General features: G+C 40.2%; 1 protein-coding gene across 1 annotated transcript in view; it reads left to right on the forward strand.

Annotated features, from left to right (window-relative positions):
• NCF2 (neutrophil cytosolic factor 2) overlaps window positions 1-19,253 on the forward strand; it is an 88,719-nt gene that overhangs the window by 11,828 nt on the left and 57,638 nt on the right. Inside the window, exons 3-6 of the mRNA XM_053693967.1 lie at window positions 4,812-4,920; window positions 7,809-7,946; window positions 12,680-12,787; window positions 14,404-14,463. Coding sequence (XP_053549942.1) covers window positions 4,812-4,920; window positions 7,809-7,946; window positions 12,680-12,787; window positions 14,404-14,463 — 415 coding nt within the window. The remainder of the gene's footprint in view (window positions 1-4,811; window positions 4,921-7,808; window positions 7,947-12,679; window positions 12,788-14,403; window positions 14,464-19,253) is intronic.

The raw sequence follows: 19,253 nt of genomic DNA on the forward strand, positions 1-19,253 counted from the left end.
AACGGAGGAGCCTGTAAAGCCTTCAAAACCAAATTAAGACTCCAAGGAGGAGAGATTGATTTAATGATAGGCTTGATACAAACCAAAGACTGCACAAAACAATGAATTTCAGGAAGTTTAGCAATCTTTTGGTGAAATAAAACAGAGCAGAGATTTGTCCTTTCAAGGAACTTGCAGACAAACCTTTATCCAAACCATCCTGAAGAAACTGTAAAATTCTAGGAATTCTAAAAGAATGCCAAGAAAATTTATGAGAAGAACACCATGAAATGTAAGTCTTCCAAACTCGATAATAAATCTTTCTAGAAATAGATTTACGAGCCTGCAACATAGTATTAATCACAGAGTCAGAAAAACCTCTATGACTAAGCACTAAGCGTTCAATATCCATACCTTTAAATTTAATGATTTGAGATCCTGATGGAAAAACGGACCTTGAGATAGAAAGTCTGGCCTTAATGGAAGTGGCCAAGGTTGGCAACTGGACAGCCGAACAAGATCCGCATACCAAAACCTGTGAGGCCATGCTGGAGCCACCAGCAGCACAAACGATTGCTCCATGATGATTTTGGAGATCACTCTTGAAAGAAGAACTAGAGGCGGGAAAATATAAGCCGGTTGATAACACCAAGGAAGTGTCAATGCATCCACTGCTTCCGCCTGAGGATCCCTGGACCTGACCAGGTACCTGGTAAGTTTTTTGTCTAGATGAGATGCCATCAGATCTATTTCTGGAATCCCCCACATCTGAACAACTTGAGAAAACACATCTGGGTGGAAAGACCATTCTCCCGGATGTAAAGTCTGACGACTGAGATACTCCACTTCCCAATTGTCTATACTTGGGATATGAACTGCAGAAATTAGACAGGAGCTGGATTCCACACAAACAAGTATCCGAGATACTTCTTTCATAGCTTGAGGACTGTGAGTCCCACCCTGGTGATTGACATATGTCACAGTTGTGATATTGTCTGTCTGAAATCAAATGAACGGTTCTCTCTTCAACAGAGGCCAAAACTGAAGAGCCCTGAGAATCGCACAGAGTTCCAAAATATTAATTGGTAATCTCGCCTCTTGAGATTTTCAAACCCTTTGCACTGTCAGAGATCCCCAAACAGCTCCCCAACCTGAAAGACTGGCATCTGTTGTAATCACAGTCCAGGTTGGACGAACGAAAGAGGCCCCTAGAATTATACGATGGTGATCTAACCACCAAGTCAGAGAAAGTCAAACATTGGGATTTAAGGATATTAATTGTGAAATCCTTGTATAATCCCTGCACCATTGGTTCAGCATACAAAGCTGGAGAGGTCTCATATGAAAACGAGCAAAGGGGATTGCGTCCGATGCTGCAGACATGAGACCTAAAACTTCCATGCACATAGCTACTGAAGGGAATGACTGAGACTGAAGGTTCCGACAGGCTGCAACCAATTTCAAACGTCTCTTGTCTGTTAGAGACAAAGTCATGGACACTGAATCTATCTGGAAACCTAAAAAGGTTATCTTTGTCTGAGGAATCAAATAACTTTTTGGTCAATTGATCCTCCAACCATGTCTTTGAAGAAACAACAGTAGTTGATTTGTGTTAGATTCTGCAGAACGTAAAGACTGAGCAAGTACCAAGATATCGTCCAAATAAGGAAACACTGCAGCACCTTGCTCTCTGATAACAGAGAGTAGGACACCGAGAACCTTTGAAAAGATTCTTGGAGCTGTCGCTAGGCCAAAAGGAAGAGCAACAAATTGGTAATGCTTGTCTACAAAAAAAGAATCTCAGAAACTGATAGCGATTTGGATGAATTGGAGTATGAAGATATGCATCCTGTAAGTCTATTCTGGGTATATAATGCCCTTGTTGAACAAAAGGCAGAATAGACCTTATAGTCACCATTTTGAAAGTTGGTACTCTTACATATCGATTTAAATTTTTTAGATCCAAGACTGGTCTGAATGAATTTTCTTTCTTTGGGACAATGAATAGATTTGAATAAAACCCCAGACCCTGTTCCTGAAACGGAACTGGCATGATTACCCCAGATAACTCCCGGTCTGAAACACACTTCAGGAAAGCCTGAGCCTTTACTGGGTTTGCTGGAATGCATGAGAGAAAATCTTCTCACAGGCGGTCTTACTCTGAATCCTATTCTGTACTCCTGAGAGACAATATTCTGAATCCATTGATTTTGGACAGAATTGATCCAAACTTCTTTGAAAAATCTTAATCTGCCCCTACCAGCTGAGCTGGAATAAGGGTAGCACCTTCATGTGGGCTGGCTTTGATCTCTTAAATGGCTTGGATTTATTACAATTTGAAGAAGGCTTCCAATTGGAAACAGATTCCTTGGGGAAAAAATTAGGTTTCTGTTCCTTATTTAAGAACGAAAACGGTTAGAAGCTTTAGATTTACCCTTAGATCTTTATCCTGAGGCAAAAAAACTCCCTTCCCCCAGTGACAGTCGAAATTATTGAATCCAACTGTGAGCCAAATAATTTATTACCTCGGAAAGAAAGAGATAGCAATCTGGACTTAGAAGTCATATCAGCATTCCAAGATTTAAGCCACAAAAGCTCTTCTAGCTAAAATAGCTAAAGACATAAATTTAACATCAATTTAGATGATATAAAAAAAATGGCATCACAAATGAATTTATTAGCATGTTGAATCAAGTTAACAATGCTAGACAAATCATGATCTGATACTTGTTGCTCTAAAGTTTCCAACCAAAAAGTTGAAGCAGCTGCAACATTAGCCAAAGAAATTGCATGCCTAAGAAGAAGACCTGAATATAAATAATCTTTCCTTAGATAAGATTCAAGTTTCCTATCTAAAGGATCTTTAAAAGAAGTACTATCTTCCGTAGGAAAAGTAGTAGGTTTAGCAAGAGTAGAGATAGCTCCATCAACTTTGGGGATCTTTTCCCAAAACTCCAATCTAACTGCTGGCAAAAGATACAATTTTTTAAACCTTAAAGAAGGAATAAAAGAAGTACCAGGCCTATTCCATTCCTTAGAAATCATATCAAAAATAGCATCAGGAACTTGAAAAACCTCTAGAATAACCACAGGAGGTTTATAAACAGAATTTAAACGTTTACTAGTTTTAATATCAAGAGGACTAGTCTCCCCAATATAATCAACACTTCTTTAACAAAGAACAAATGTACTCCATTTTAAATAAATAAGTAGATTTGTCAGTGTCAATATCTGAGGAAGGATCTTCTGAATCAGATAGATCCTCATCAGAGGATGATAATTCAGTATGTTGTCGGTCATTTGAAATTTCATCAACTTTTTGAGAAGTTTTAAAAGACCTTTACATTTATTAGAAGGCGGGATGACAGACAAAGCCTTCTGAATAGAATCAGCAATACATTCTTATAAATTCACAGGTATATCTTGTACATTAGATGTTAAAAGAACAGCAACAGGCAATGTACTATTACTGATGGACACATTCTCTGCATGTAAAAGTTTATCATGACAACTTATTACAAACCACAGCTGGAGATATAATCTCCACAAGATTACAACAAATGTACTTAGCTTTGGTAGAACTGTTATCAGTCAGCAGAGTTCCAACAGTGTTTTCTAAAACAGGAACAGATTGAGACATCTTGCAAATCTAAGAGAAAAAATAACATATAAAGCAAAATGATCAGTTTCCTTATATGGCAGTTTCAGGAATAGGAAAAAAATGCAAGCAGTATAGCCCTCTGACAGAGAGAAAAGGCAAGAGGCATATAGGAATGGGGTTAAAAATAATGAAAATATTTGGCACCAAGTATGACGCACAAACAAACAGAACATTTTTTGGCTCTAACAACATCCGGAAATGACACACTCGCGTCATTGAAGACACAACCTTGTGAAAGGACTCGGCGTCAAAGACGCCGGAAATGACGAATTTGCGTCATCGAACATAACTTCGCGCCAAAAAATCTTGCGCAAAAAATGACGCAATATAATTTGGCATTTTGCGCCCTTGCGAGCATAATTCTGCCACAAATTTAAAATAAAAAAAAAGACTATACCCCAGGTAAAAAATACATTTTCCTAAAAAATGCATTTCCCAGATATGAAACTGACAGTCTGCAAAAGGAAATATACTGAAACCTGAATCATGGCAAATATAAGTACAATACATAATTATATTTAGAACTTTATATAAATACATAAAGTACCAAACCATAGCTGAGAGTGTCTTAAGTAATGAAAACATACTTACCAAAAGACACCCATCCACATATAGCAGATAGCCAAACCAGTACTGAAACGGTTATCAGTAGAGGTAATGGAATATGAGAGTATATCGTCGATCTGAAAAGGGAGGTAGGAGATGAATCTCTACGACCGATAACAGAGAACCTATGAAATAGATCTCCCGTGAGGAAAACCATTGCATTCAATAGGTGATACTCCCTTCACATCCCTCTGACATTCACTGTACTCTGAGAGGAAAACCGGGCTCCAACCTGCTGCGGAGCGCATATCAACGTAGAAATCTAGCACAAACTTACTTCACCACCTCCATAGGAGGCAAAGTTTGTAAAGCTGAATTGTGGGTGTGGTGAGGGGCGTATTTATAGGCATTTTGAGGTTTGGGAAACTTTGCCCCTCCTTGTAGGATTGTATATCCCATACGTCACTAGCTCATGGACTCTTGCCAATTACATGAAAGAAATAATTTTTCTCCCTTTAACTAATGTGCAAGTGTGATAGATTTGCAGAAGCATTAAAAACAAAATACTGACTAACTAGTAATAGGAATTGTGTATGTTTTTTACTTTGCATGTGTTTATGCACAGCTACAACTCAGCACTAGAAGACTGGACGCGCTGCTTCACAGAACTGAGGGGGAATCAGCTGATTGACTACAGGATACTGGGACTCGCGTTCAAACTATACAGTTGTGAGGTAGGTTTCAATTTCCTGGAGGCTTTCTGGGACAGGGGGTGAGGGGTCTTGTGGGAAGCTGCTCACCGCTCTCTGGTGGGCTGAGTTGTGGTAAGAGGTGACTGTGTGGTATGGGGACGTCATGGCATGTCACAGGGGCCGTCCCTAGAAATGTAGACATTTGCCCTGACAGAGAAGGTGCAGGAAGGACAGTGGTCTCCTAACAAACCTGCAAAATCCGGGACCGTTGAGAGTCTGGGGTTATCACCTTGATGGTATTTTACTGCCATGGCCGATGTCTTTTCAATTCATGATTATGTATATAATAAGCAATAAATAAAGAAATAAGGGCTTGTTATGGTGAAACTTCATCTGTGTCAGAATCTTTTCAGTTTTCTTACCGTTTGGGACCAAGGCTATTTTTACATTTCTGCAGTGTTTGTGTTTAGCTGTAATTTTCCTCTTACTCATTTACTGTACTGTATATCTTATAATTTACTATAAAAAAATTATAAAATATGATGAAAAAATGGAATAAAAACACTTTTACTAACTTTAACCCCCAAAATCTGTTACACATCTACAACCACCAAAAAACACCCATGCTAAATAGTTTCTAAATTTTGTTCTGAGTTTAGAAATACCCAATGTTTACATGTTCTTTGCTTTTTTTGCAAGTTATAGGGCAATAAGTACAAGTAGCACTTTGCTATTTCTAAACCATTTTTTTTTTTCAAAATTTGCATAAGTTACATTTTAACACTGATATCTGTCAGGAATCCCTGAATAACCCTTTATATATATATATATATATATATATATATATATATATATATATTAGTAGACAACACAAAGTATTGATCTAGGCCACCATTTCACCGCCAAATGCGATCAAATAAAAAAAATTGATCACTTAAAATTGATCACTTATTCACACACTTTAGTTTTCTCACTGAAATTATTTACTTGTGCAATTATGGTACACATGGTTGTAAATGATTCTCTGGGATCCCCTTTGTTTAGAAATAGCAGACATTTATGTCTTTGGCATTACGTTTTGGTAATTAGAAGGCCGCTTAATGCCGCTACGCACCACACTTGTATTATGTCCAGCAGTGAAGGGGTTCATTAGGTAGCTTGTAGGGTCAATTTTAGCTTTAGTGTAGAGATCAGCCTCCCACCTGACACATCGCACCCCCTGATCCCTCCCTGACCCCTCTCAAACAACTCTCTTCCCTCCCCCACATCATTATTGCCACCGCCATCGTTAGTACTGGCAGAAAGTCTGCCAGTATAAAAATAAAAGTTTTTTTTTATATATATTTTCTGCAGTGTAGGATCCCCCTTACCACCCAACCTCCCTGACCCCCCAAGCTGTCTGCCAGTACCCACTGTTCAATAACATTTGCCCTTTTTTTTTATATAAATCAAACTTTTTCTGTAGTGTAGCTGCCCCCCTCAATACCCTATCCCCCTCCCAGATCCCTTTGCCAACATTATTCCCTCCTCCCTCTCTCACCCTCCTCTCCCATTACTTCTTGTTAAAAGGTCAAGCACACTCGCAAATGAGATCCCCCACCGACCGGAAGTTCCCACCCGCCTCCCTGCAATGGCTCCCACCCACCAACGATCGGCACCATCACAGGCCGATGCAGAGGGCCATAGAGTGGCTCTCTCTACATCGGATGCTTAAGAAAGGGTATTGCAGGATGCCTCAATATCGAGGCATCACTGCAATACCCTAAAAGCAGCTGGAAGCGATTACGATCGCTTCAAGTGCTTGAAAACCCTGAGGGCATACAGGGTACGTCCTTGGTCCGTAAGGGGTTAAAGGGATATGAAACCCAAACATTTTCTTTCATGATTTAGGTAGAACATAACATTTTAAACAACTTTGTAGTTTACTTTAATTATCAAATTTGCTTAATTCTCTTCGTATAATTTGTTGAAGGAGCAGCAATTCACTACTGATTTATAACTGAACACATGGGTGAGCCAATCACAATCTGTATATATATGCAGCAACCAATCAGCAGCTAGAACCTAGAATATTTGCTGCTCCTGAGCTTTCCTAGATAAACCTTTCAGCAAAGGATAACAAGAGAAGGAAGAAAATTAAATAATAGAAGTGAATTGAAAAGTTGTTTAAAATTGTATGCTTTGTCTAATTATGACTTTACTTTCCCTTTAAATGAAAGATCATTGAAAATGGATGAAAAATAAAGGGGCGCCACATAGTGTAATCTTGTATTGCACATAATTGAGGTAAAACATAAGACGAGTGCAAACTTGAATTTGAAGAGGCACTAAGAGGAATGGTGCTAAATAAGCGAGCTGATGTTCACCGCCCCCAGCTGACTGAACTCCGGTATGCAGCTCCAGGTCTCACCAATGTGTCATCCGCTGAAGGTTGCTCTCAAACGCTGACCCTCTATATACCTCAATGATTTGCAATACAATATGCTAGGTGGCGCCCCTTTCATTTCATCCATATCTTACAGATTGTGATGTGACCTGCATTATACAAGTGGCGCAGCCTGAGCAGACAACAGAGGACGCATAGGGGTTAAACACACAGTAGAAATAGTGCTCGGGTCTCGCAGAGCAGTGCTGGTCCCAAGCGGAAAACACAGCTGATCCAATCAGCAGCACTAGTCACATGACTCAGATTAAAATAGTGCTGGTGATTGGATCAGCAGTGATTTCCGCTTAGGACCAACAAGGTGCTGCGAGTCCTGCGTGTTTAACCCTTGCAAAGGGTGCAGGGTCTATAGACTTAAAATTACATTCTCTATCGGATTAGTGAGCATCATTTTTTGACTATGATACATTTTAATGGGTTTTGTGTTTAGAGTCTTAGAGCAAACAATTGGAATTTGTATTGCTTCATGCTGTGTTGTCATTATCAGATCCTGTATAACATTGCTCTGGCATACACTAAACTGGGTGACTTTGCAAAGGCTGAAGAGAGGATGATTCTCGCCCTCAATCAGAAGGCCGAGCCCCGTCATGGTACAAAACTTGAAAGAGCTCTACAGTGTATCTTGGTAAGAAACAAGACTGTTACTTTTTATCCACAAAGAGAATAATTAAAGTATTTCTAAGTTTTTTTTTCCTCATGAACTCCTCTCTATGCCGGTCAGAGCCACGTTGATCCCCCTCAGTATACAGGGTGACACCGTGAATGTACAACCAATCACTGTAAAAACAGACATTGTACCACACTCCCTTGAAGGCCAAAAAGAAAAATCTACAATCTATTTAAAAAACAAACAAACAAAAAAAAAAAAACCTGCAAGTTGCCTCAACCAGCTATTTAATTTGCAACATTTTGCAGATTACAGAATTTGGTTTTTGGAGTGTGCAACAGCAGTTACACAAAACCAAGAGGTCTTTAATGTGCTTTTAAAGGAAAATGAAACCCAAAATTTTTCTTTCATGATTCAGACAGAGAGTACAATTTTAAACAACTTTCTAAATGACTTCTGTTATCTATTTTCTTTCATTCTTTTAGTATCATTTGTTGAAGGAGCAGCAATGCACTACTGGTTTCTAACTGAAGACATGGGTGAGCCAATGACAATTGGTATATATATATATATATATATATATATATATATATATATATACAACCATCAACCAGCAGCTAGAACCTAGGCTCTTTGCTGCTCTTGAGCTTAATAAGATAAACCTTTCATCAAAGGATATAAAAAGAAGGAAGCAAATTAAATAATAGAAGTAAATTGGAAAGTTGTTTAAAATTGTATTCTCTATTTGAATCATCAAAGACATTTTTTGGGGTTTCATGTCCCTTTAAGTCTGCAGTGTGCCCTTACACCAACAGGAAATGGAAAGCTCACAATTTTCAGTATTAAATTACAGGAAAAAGGGCCAAAGCAGAATTTATTTTTTTAAACAACTGTATTTTTCTTCATTCTCTTGGCAGCAGCTATTGTTAAAAGGCAAGGCCATGAGCTTAGGAGCAGGCATGTGTCTAGAGTGTGGCAGCAGCTTTTGTTAAAATGCAAGGCCATGAGCTTAGGAGCAGGCATGTGTCTAGAGTGTGGCAGCAGCTTTTGTTAAAAGGCAAGGCCATAAGCTCAGGAGCAGGCATGTGTCTAGAGTATGGCAGCAGCTTTTGTTAAAATGCAAGGCCATAAGCTCAGGAGCAGGCATGTGACTAGAGTATGGCAGCAGCTTTTGTTAAAAGGCAAGGCCATAAGCTCAGGAGCAGGCATGTGTCTAGAGTATGGCAGCAGCTTTTGTTAAAATGCAAGGCCATAAGCTCAGGGGCAGGCATGTGTCTAGTAGTGTATGGCAGCAGTAATCTATTAGCAAGAGCACAGATGGCAGCAGTAATCTATTAGCAAGAGCACAGATGGCAGCAGTAATCTATTAGCAAGAGCACAGACGGCAGCAGTAATCTATAAGCAAGAGCACAGACGGCAGCAGTAATCTATTAGCAAGAGCACAGATGGCAGCAGTAATCTATTAGCAAGAGCACAGATGGCAGCAGTAATCTATTAGCAAGAGCACAGATGGCAGCAGTAATCTATAAGCAAGAGCACAGATGGCAGCAGTAATCTATTAGCAAGAGCACAGATGGCAGCAGTAATCTATTAGCAAGAGCACAGATGACAGCAGTAATCTATTAGCAAGAGCACAGATGACAGCAGTAATCTATTAGCAAGAGCACAGATGACAGCAGTAATCTATTAGCAAGAGCACAGATGACAGCAGTAATCTATTAGCAAGAGCACAGATGGCAGCAGTAATCTATTAGCAAGAGCACAGATGACAGCAGTAATCTATTAGCAAGAGCACAGATGACAGCAGTAATCTATAAGCAAGAGCACAGATGGCAGCAGTAATCTATTAGCAAGAGCACAGATGGCAGCAGTAATCTATTAGCAAGAGCACAGATGGCAGCAGTAATCTATTAGCAAGAGCACAGATGACAGCAGTAATCTATTAGCAAGAGCACAGATGGCAGCAGTAATCTATAAGCAAGAGCACAGATGGCAGCAGTAATCTATTAGCAAGAGCACAGATGGCAGCAGTAATCTATAAGCAAGAGCACAGATGGCAGCAGTAATCTATTAGCAAGAGCACAGATGGCAGCAGTAATCTATTAGCAAGAGCACAGATGGCAGCAGTAATCTATTAGCAAGAGCACAGATGACAGCAGTAATCTATTAGCAAGAGCACAGATGGCAGCAGTAATCTATAAGCAAGAGCACAGATGGCAGCAGTAATCTATTAGCAAGAGCACAGATGGCAGCAGTAATCTATTAGCAAGAGCACAGATGGCAGCAGTAATCTATTAGCAAGAGCACAGATGGCAGCAGTAATCTATTAGCAAGAGCACAGATGGCAGCAGTAATCTATAAGCAAGAGCACAGATGGCAGCAGTAATCTATTAGCAAGAGCACAAATGGCAGCAGTAATCTATTAGCAAGAGCACAGATGGCAGCAGTAATCTATTAGCAAGAGCACAGATGGAAGCAGTAATCTATTAGCAAGAGCACAAATGGCAGCAGTAATCTATTAGCAAGAGCACAAATGGCAGCAGTAATCTATTAGCAAGAGCACAGATGGCAGCAGTAATCTATTAGCAAGAGCACAGATGGCAGCAGTAATCTATTAGCAAGAGCACAGATGGCAGCAGTAATCTATTAGCAAGAGCACAGATGGCAGCAGTAATCTATTAGCAAGAGCACAGATGGCAGCAGTAATCTATAAGCAAGAGCACAGATGGCAGCAGTAATCTATTAGCAAGAGCACAGATGGCAGCAGTAATCTATTAGCAAGAGCACAAATGGCAGCAGTAATCTATTAGCAAGAGCACAGATGGCAGCAGTAATCTATTAGCAAGAGCACAGATGGCAGCAGTAATCTATTAGCAAGAGCACAAATGGCAGCAGTAATCTATTAGCAAGAGCACAGATGGCAGCAGTAATCTATTAGCAAGAGCACAGATGACAGCAGTAATCTATTAGCAAGAGCACAGATGGCAGCAGTAATCTATTAGCAAGAGCACAGATGGCAGCAGTAATCTATTAGCAAGAGCACAAATGGCAGCAGTAATCTATTAGCAAGAGCACAGACGGCAGCAGTAATATATTAGCAAGAGCACAGATGGCAGCAGTAATCTATTAGCAAGAGCACAGACGGCAGCAGTAATCTATAAGCAAGAGCACAGACGGCAGCAGTAATCTATTAGCAAGAGCACAGATGGCACCAGTAATCTATTAGCAAGAGCACAGATGGCAGCAGTAATCTATAAGCAAGAGCACAGATGGCAGCAGTAATCTATTAGCAAGAGCACATATGGCAGCAGTAATCTATTAGCAAGAGCACAGATGGCAGCAGTAATCTATTAGCAAGAGCACAGATGGAGCACTATTTGCTGCTCTAGATATCTCTCCAACAGAACGCCATGGGAATTAAGCAGATTTGACAATAGAAATAAATTGGAAATGTTCTTAAAAACTCTATGCTCTGTCTGAGTCACAAAACTGATCCAGCAGGCTAAGATCTCACTGTGGCTTTGCTCCCTGACCTCCCAACTCAGGAAGATTCCACTTCTGGGGCGCCGCAATCTCTAAGTTCACAATTTATTCATTTTTGTGCTGCCTTTGTTTAAAGGGACATTAAACACTAAGGGCTAGATTACAAGTGGAGCGCTAAATTATAGCGTTCACACAGACGGACAAATTTGTCTGTTTGCGGGCGCGTGATAATTAACCAGCCATTAAAAGTGGCTGGTTATTGCTACTGCAAGCTTGCAATTAGTAGCAATTAGCGCTCCAAAAATTAACCAGAGATCTGATCTCTGGTTAATATTCTAAAAGTGCCCCAAATGCCCTCAAAATAGAGGGCATTATAGTTTTTTATTAAGAAAAATATCTTCTTTTTTTTTTTTTTTAAATAAAAAAAACTGCACTAGGCAGTATTTTTGGTGGTAAAGTTGGCAGGAGTGGGGTGTACCCCTGATCTCTCCTGAACTGCTCTCTTCAACCCCCCCTCCCCCAATGGTCAACACCATCTTAGGTACTGATGGACAGCGAGTCTGCTTTTTCGGATTCCCCATCTTGTGCTCCCACCTCCCTGATACCTCTCAAACAGCTCTCTAACCCTCCCCCCTCTAACTAGTGTCTGCCATCTTAGGTACTGGCAGCTGTCTGCCAATACCCAGGTTATATACATTTTTGTTTTTCATTTTCTTTTTTAAATTTTTTTTTTTTTCTGTAGTATAGCGGCCACCCCTCATCCGTGACCCTCCCCACCTCCCCTCTCCAAGTGATCTTTTTCTAGGCCCCCCTCTCCCCCTAATTACAATTTTCTCTCTGCCCCCCGCACTCAATGTTTTAATATTTCTGCAGTTTAGCGGTCCCGTCTGTACCCGCCCCTCCCTCCTGCAGCAGTGGGCCGCCCACCCGCCTTAATCATGACCCCCCCCCACACACACCACCAACAGCACTGGTTGTTAAGGGGTTAATTGTGGTACTTTTCTATATTTTTTAGTTTATGCGACCCCTTTCTGATTTAGTGTTCCAAGTCTGTTTTGTACCAATCACCAGCTAGCAGTGCCTACTTGCTTTCCAACAAAGGATATAAAGAGAACAAAGTACATTTCACAATAGAAGAAAATTAAAATGACTCTTAAAATAGCATCTTCATAAAACTTTCTTTAGCTTTCATGTTCCTTTATTAGGCAGACATTCCAATACAGCTATTAGTTCATGTTGTGGGTTTTATGTTTGTTTTTCCTCTTTAGAAACAGAAGGATTTTCCACCGGTAGAAATACCACAAGGGAGGTTATTTCAACCCAGCGAGAAGATGGTGGCACAGCTGGAAAAGAAAGATTACCTGGGGAAAGCACAGGTATACTGGTTCATAAGGTTGCCAGGTGTCCAGTATTCAACTGGACAGTCCAGTTTTTTAGCTGTCCAGTAAAATCTTCACAAAAATACCGGACACTTAAAGGTCTCTGACTGTTAGATAAATGTAAAGAACCTCCTACGCATTAGACAAATGGAGCAGAAATACGTGAGGGGCAGTTAAAGGGAACTAATCACTACTGTTTACCTGTGTTACTGGCAGCCAAGAGGTAACCGCTCGGCTGTGAAAAACATACATGGTGAGACCAAGAGCGTGGGCTTTTTCAGGGGCCCTCACATACCATAGTGACCCTCACATACCATAGTGACCAGTCACCAACAAATTGTCCAGTATTTTTGTAGAGGACAGATGGCAGCGCTACTCATAGCTTTGTCTCTATGAGGACGCAACAGGAAAACCATGACAGATGAACGAGAAGTACAAAAATACAGACCTGAAATGGTTGAATATATTTAATGTGTTTGAGTAGTAAGTAACACTGAGAATGAACTGTTTCCAAAGTAAATGTACGTACACTAATATGTAATTAAAGTGATAGTCTAGTCAAAATTAAACGTTCATGATTCAGATAGAGCATGCAATTTTAAGCAACTTATTAATATACTCCTATTATCAATTTTTCCTCGTTCTCTTGGTATCTCATTATTTGAAAGTAAAGCTTAGGAAACGGAGCATTTTTGGTTCAGCACCTGGGTAGTGCTTGCTGATTGGTAGCTACATTTAGACACCAATCAGAAAGTGCTACCTAGGTTCTGAACCAAAAATGGGCTAGCTCCTATATGCTTACATTGTTGCTTTTTCAAATAAAGATACCAAGAGAATGAAGAAAAATTGATAATAGAAGCAAATTAGAAAGCTGCTTAAATTCACCTGCTCATCTGAATCATGAAAGTTTAATTTTGACTAGCCTATCCCTTTAAGATGATTCTTTTTACTGTTTTTAAAAAATATAGTGTTTCTTTATCTAAAACAATGCTATTGGTCATATATCTCTGTAGATAACTTCTTAGGTCTATAATATATAAATTTCACTCATTGCTGTGCAACCATTGACTGCATCACAAAAGGGAATATTGGTTTTGTATCCTGAAGAATAATGTTTTAAGTTTTAGGACATTACATTTAAATTAAATTCATGCGTATGAGAGATTAAGCAGAGAAAATAATCCATAAAAAGATTATTAAATATACTTAAATTGGTATGGAAGGAAAACAGAAATACATATTTGTTCACAGTTGATACATAGGTATTGCATAAGATATTCTCTTTCTGCAGGCTCAGCCCATTCAATACATCCTCCATATTAGTTTAGGCGCAGATTTTATTCCAAGTTGTTACAATTTTTTTACAAACTTTACTATTAAAGTTTAAGATTTTTTTTTTGCTAAATTTTACATAGGTATTGCATAAGATATTCTCTTTCTGCAGGCTCAGCCCATTCAATACATCCTCCATATTAGTTTAGGCGCAGATTTTATTCCAAGTTGTTACAATTTTTCTACAAACTTTACTATTAAAGTTTAAGATTTTTTTTTTGCTAAATTGTGTAAAGAACTTTTAGAATCATTGTTCACAGACACTTTACTTTGCTCCGCAGGTTGTGGCCTCTGTAGTTGATAAAGACAGTTTCTCCGGTTTTGAACCTCTGAAACCTCAGGTAATATCCATTTTCTAATTCCAAATTTTCACTTATTTTTTGTAATTATTGTATTTAATGAACTGGTGCATCTATACCATCTGGCTGATATCATTTTTTTTTAAAATATTTCTTCCATTAAATTATCATTATATCTGTGTATGTTAAATTATGCAATTCATTTGTGCTTTGGCTAGCTTAAAGGGATACTAAACCCAATTTTTTTTTTTTTTTTTTTTTTTTTAAAACTTTATTTTTGAAAATTTTTCCACAGAGAAACTTGATCAGCACCACACAGTTGTGCACAATATTTAACATAGTAAGACATGATGTAGGCAACAAAGTACGGTCTCGGTACCATAACAAAAACTGCTTAGAGTCCAAAAGTCTATTCTTGAACCATGTGGGGTGGCCAAGCTCCATGTGTTAATATAACATTTAAATAAGCAAAACAACAAATAAAACAATACAAAAAAAAAAACATAAACAGTGACAGATATTGATCATTGGTATTAATTGGGTTGCATACCGTTGGGCATAACCAGGCGTATTAGAGGAGGGGGAGAGATGAACAGGGAGGCGTTGTTTGTACAACAATGAAGTTACTTATTAACACTGGTGTAAGGCTCTTCTCATGATCCTTTTTGTTGTACCTGTTCAGATCCCTTATGCTGGATACTGGAGTATGCTCTCTGTAATCTATGAGGTATTTGGGTGCGATACTATCAATAGTAAGGGAAACAGTGTTATTACCATTTTATGTATGAATACTCATATGCATATGCATCTGCGGATGGGTTTAGTCAGAGGCCCCAGGCCCAGTCATTCAGGCAGTTAGTCACTTGTTATGTCAGTTATGTTCTGTCAAGTATCTGTTTCAGGGCTCAGCGAGCACCATCGACCGTGTAGGTTTTCGTTAAGCATGAATATAGTATTTTGAAAGGGGCGTAGGAGTCTTTCTCTTAAGTCTTTCGGTAAATATAACAAGTACGGCTCCCACTTATTTATAAATAATTTTATTCTGGCATCGCGGTCCCCTTGTGCATCTACTTGTTCTATTAAAAGCTGTTGATACATTGCGTGAGTCAGTTTTTTGAAGGGGGGTTCCCTGTTTCTAGCCCAATATTGTAACATTAGTTTTCTGGCCATTAAGACAACTAGATTAAAGAACTTTTGGCGTCGAGAGGGTAAGTCAATGTCTTGAAAGAAGAGTACGTTTGCTACGGCCAATGATATGTTGGTTTTGAGCATTGTTGACAACCAGAATTTAACTTTGCCCCAGTACCTTTGCAATTTGGGGCAATCCCAGACCAGGTGTATCAGGTCCGGTGTGGGGGCCATACACTTAGGACATGTATCAGATGCCTCTGGGACCCATTTCGCTCTAGTTTTAGGTGTGATATATGCCTGGTGCAGGAATTTCACTTGTGTTTCACGCAGGTTTGAAGACAGGGTGGCTGCTCTGACTGCTTGTATGCTATGGGTGATTTGTTCCTGCGTGACCTCAGGGATTCTTTGTCCTTGCCATTTGGTTACTATTTCCTGCAATGTCTGTGTCTCATTTTGTGCTACTATTTGCTTATAGATAGGTGTAATGGAGTGCGTTCCTTGAGTAGCCAAGTTACAAAGTGCGGCTATCTTAGTTAACCCTGGCGAAGTTAGTCTTGCTGGTAGGATATTCTGTACATAGTGCCTGCTTTGAAAGTAGGCGAATCTGTGCGTGTTGGGGAGAGTGTATTGGGCTTGTAGGTCAGAGAAGGTGAGTATCTGATGTGTGGTAGGATTGAGTAATTGTGCCACCATCTTTAGTCCCTTGCGTTCCCACATTTTAAAAGCTGCTGTAGTGTATCCTGGCATGAAATTGGGGTTGCCCTGTAGAGGCAGATATTTACTGAATGTGAAGTCCATCCCCCATAATCTGCAGAGTTTAGCCCAGGCCCTCATCGGATCCCTGAATAGTATGCTGTGTTTTATATGCGGGGGGAGGGATGAGAGCTGTGTGTGTGGCAAGAAAGCTGGGTGTATTGGTGCTAGTAAGTCACCCTCTATGGGGGGACAAAAATAGTCTGATTGGGACAACCATCCCACCACAACCTTGATCAGGGATGCCCAGTTGTACCATCTAATATTGGGGAGGCTAAGCCCACCTGAGTGGATTGGCATTGCCAGATGAAGTCTGTTTATCCTTGGTTTCCCTTGATTCCAGACAAACTTGCCAAATAGGGTTGTTAGACCATTGAGATCCCGCTTTGTCATTAGGAGGGGGAGCATCTGAAGGGGGTAAAGCAACTTTGGTAGGATAATCATTTTTAAAAGATGGATCCTACCCGTAGTAGACAGGGGTAGGTTTCTCCACCCTTTCATTTGATTGTGAATGAGGGTTATTGTATTTTCTATGTTGAGGTGGTATAGTTTGTTAGTGTTTATATGCAAGTGGATCCCTAGATATGTGAAGGTTCCTGTGGTCACTTTCAAGTCTGTGCCCTGTAATGGATTTTTTTGGGTGTTAAGCAGCCATGTTAATTCTGATTTATCCGTGTTGACTTTGTAGCCTGTGAATTCCCCAAATTCGTGTAGCATGAGCAGCAGTTTGGGTACATTAGTGTGTGGGTTTGGGACATATAACAAAAGGTCGTCGGCATACAGGGATAAATGCATTATCTGTTTATGAATTTTTAAGCCTTCACTGCATTGGCGAATATAACATGCCAGTGGTTCTATCGCTAAATTGAAAAGCAGAGGGGACAGGGGGCAACCCTGCCTGGTTCCTCTCTCCAGAAGAAACGGTGAGGATAGTTGGCCATTAATGATTATGGAAGCTGAAGGTGACGTGTATAGTGTTTGGAGCACGGTAAGGAAATTCCCAGATATGCCAAACTTTTCCAAGGAGGTGTACAGGTGGTCCCACTCTATTCTGTCGAATGCCTTCTCGGCATCGATGGCGAGAAGGCACGCGTCGATGTTGGGTTTCTGTGTGTCCATGTAATGTGGGTTATTATAATGAGATATAACAGCTAGTGTCTTTCTGATGTTAATCACTGAGGTGCGGTGTTTGATGAAACCAGTCTGGTCAGGATGTATTATGTTCGGTAGTGTGTTTGCTAACCTGTCTGCCAAGATTTTAGTGAACAGTTTGTAATCGCTGTTGAGCAATGAGATCGGTCTGTACGAGGAGGGTTGTGTGTGGTCTCTGTGTGGTTTCGGAAGTATGCAAATGTTGGCATCTGTAAACCTCGCATCTGGCGCGGCGTTCCCTGATAGGTAGGCAGAATATGTAGTGGCCAAGGTTGGGGCTATGTCTGTGCTAAGAATCTTATAATATTCAATTGGTAAAGAGTCTGGGCCTGCCGCTTTCCCTAGTTTGGAATTTCCAATAGCTCGTAGTACCTCTTGTGTATGTATGGGGGAATTCAGGCTGTCCCTTTGAGTATCTGACAGCTGGGGTACTTTAATTTTTTGCCAAAACATATCCTTATCCACTTTCCTGATGTTTTGCCTGGTGTACAAGGATTTGTAGTAAGATGTGAATACTTGCATTATATCTTTAGTGTCTGTTTTGAGATGGTCCCCTGACTTAATGGCTGTTATAATGGATTTGGGCGTGTGTAGTCTTACTAAGTTCGCCAGGAGTTTGCCAGCTTTGTTGCCATGGCGATAGAACCTGCCTTGCCTGTGCAAGTTAAATTTATGGTCTAGAATCTGTAAGTGCGTGTCCCTGTCTTTTTTGACCGTGTAGTATCTTTGGCGATTGGTCTCTGTGGGGCTTGCTAGGTAAGCATTGTATGCAGTAGTTAGATCTGAGAGGAGTTGTGTGGTAACCTTCTTTTGGGATCTGAAATGATGGGCTGTGTATGCTGTGATTTTGCCTCTGATGACCGCCTTAGAGGCATGCCAGAACAGGTCAGGGTTAGGTTTGTGTTGCTCATTATCCAGGGTGTATTCAAACCAATATGCCTTTAGGTGTTGTTTAAAATCTGCATTAGAGTATAAGTGTGAGGGAAACCTCCATTTTCGTTCTTGGGATTCTGTTCTGAAAGGTTGAAGCATTAGTCGTATGGGGGCATGATCTGAGATCGTAATTGGAAGGATAGATGTGTTCAGTATGCTAGGGGTGATTTGGGGGGATGTGAGAAAGTAGTCGATTCGGGAGAAAGTATGATGCGTCTTTGAGACACACGTGTAGTCCCTTTGGTCGGGATGCTGAGATCTCCATAAGTCGTGTAACCCCAATCCGTCTCTAAAATTAGTTATGATTTGCGTTTCTTTTCTATGTTTGGAGTGGGTTCCCTTCTTTGTGCTTGGGTGTGATGGATCAAAAAAACCTGTCCAATGGGAGGGCTTGCGCCATGTTGAAGTCCCCACCTACTATTACTGGTGAATCCGAATGTAGGGCAATGAGTGACTGGAGAGATGACCAGAAGGCCTGGTCAGAGTGGTTTGGGCCATAAACATTACATAGCTGGAAAGTGCTGGTGTGGATGTGAAGCGTGGTGAATATAAAGCGGCCTTGTTTATCGATTTTGGTGTTAGAGAAGGTCAGTGGTAGGTTTTTTCGTATTAGAATAGCTACCCCACGTTTTCTCCCCTCTGACGGCGAGTACATAATTTGTCCCACCCATCTAATCTTTAATTTTTCATGTTCTTCTGCGGTGAGGTGTGTTTCCTGTAGCAGTGCAATGTCTGCATGGATGGAATTAAGGTACTGGAGGATTCTACTTCTTTTAGTTGGGGATGTTATTCCCCCTACATTCCAGGATATCACATTAAGTTTTGTGGTCATTGGAGAAATTTGTGGGGGGGTGGGGGCAGCA

This window comes from Bombina bombina, chromosome 10 (genome assembly GCF_027579735.1).
Source record: "Bombina bombina isolate aBomBom1 chromosome 10, aBomBom1.pri, whole genome shotgun sequence".
Lineage (NCBI taxonomy): Eukaryota > Metazoa > Chordata > Amphibia > Anura > Bombinatoridae > Bombina > Bombina bombina.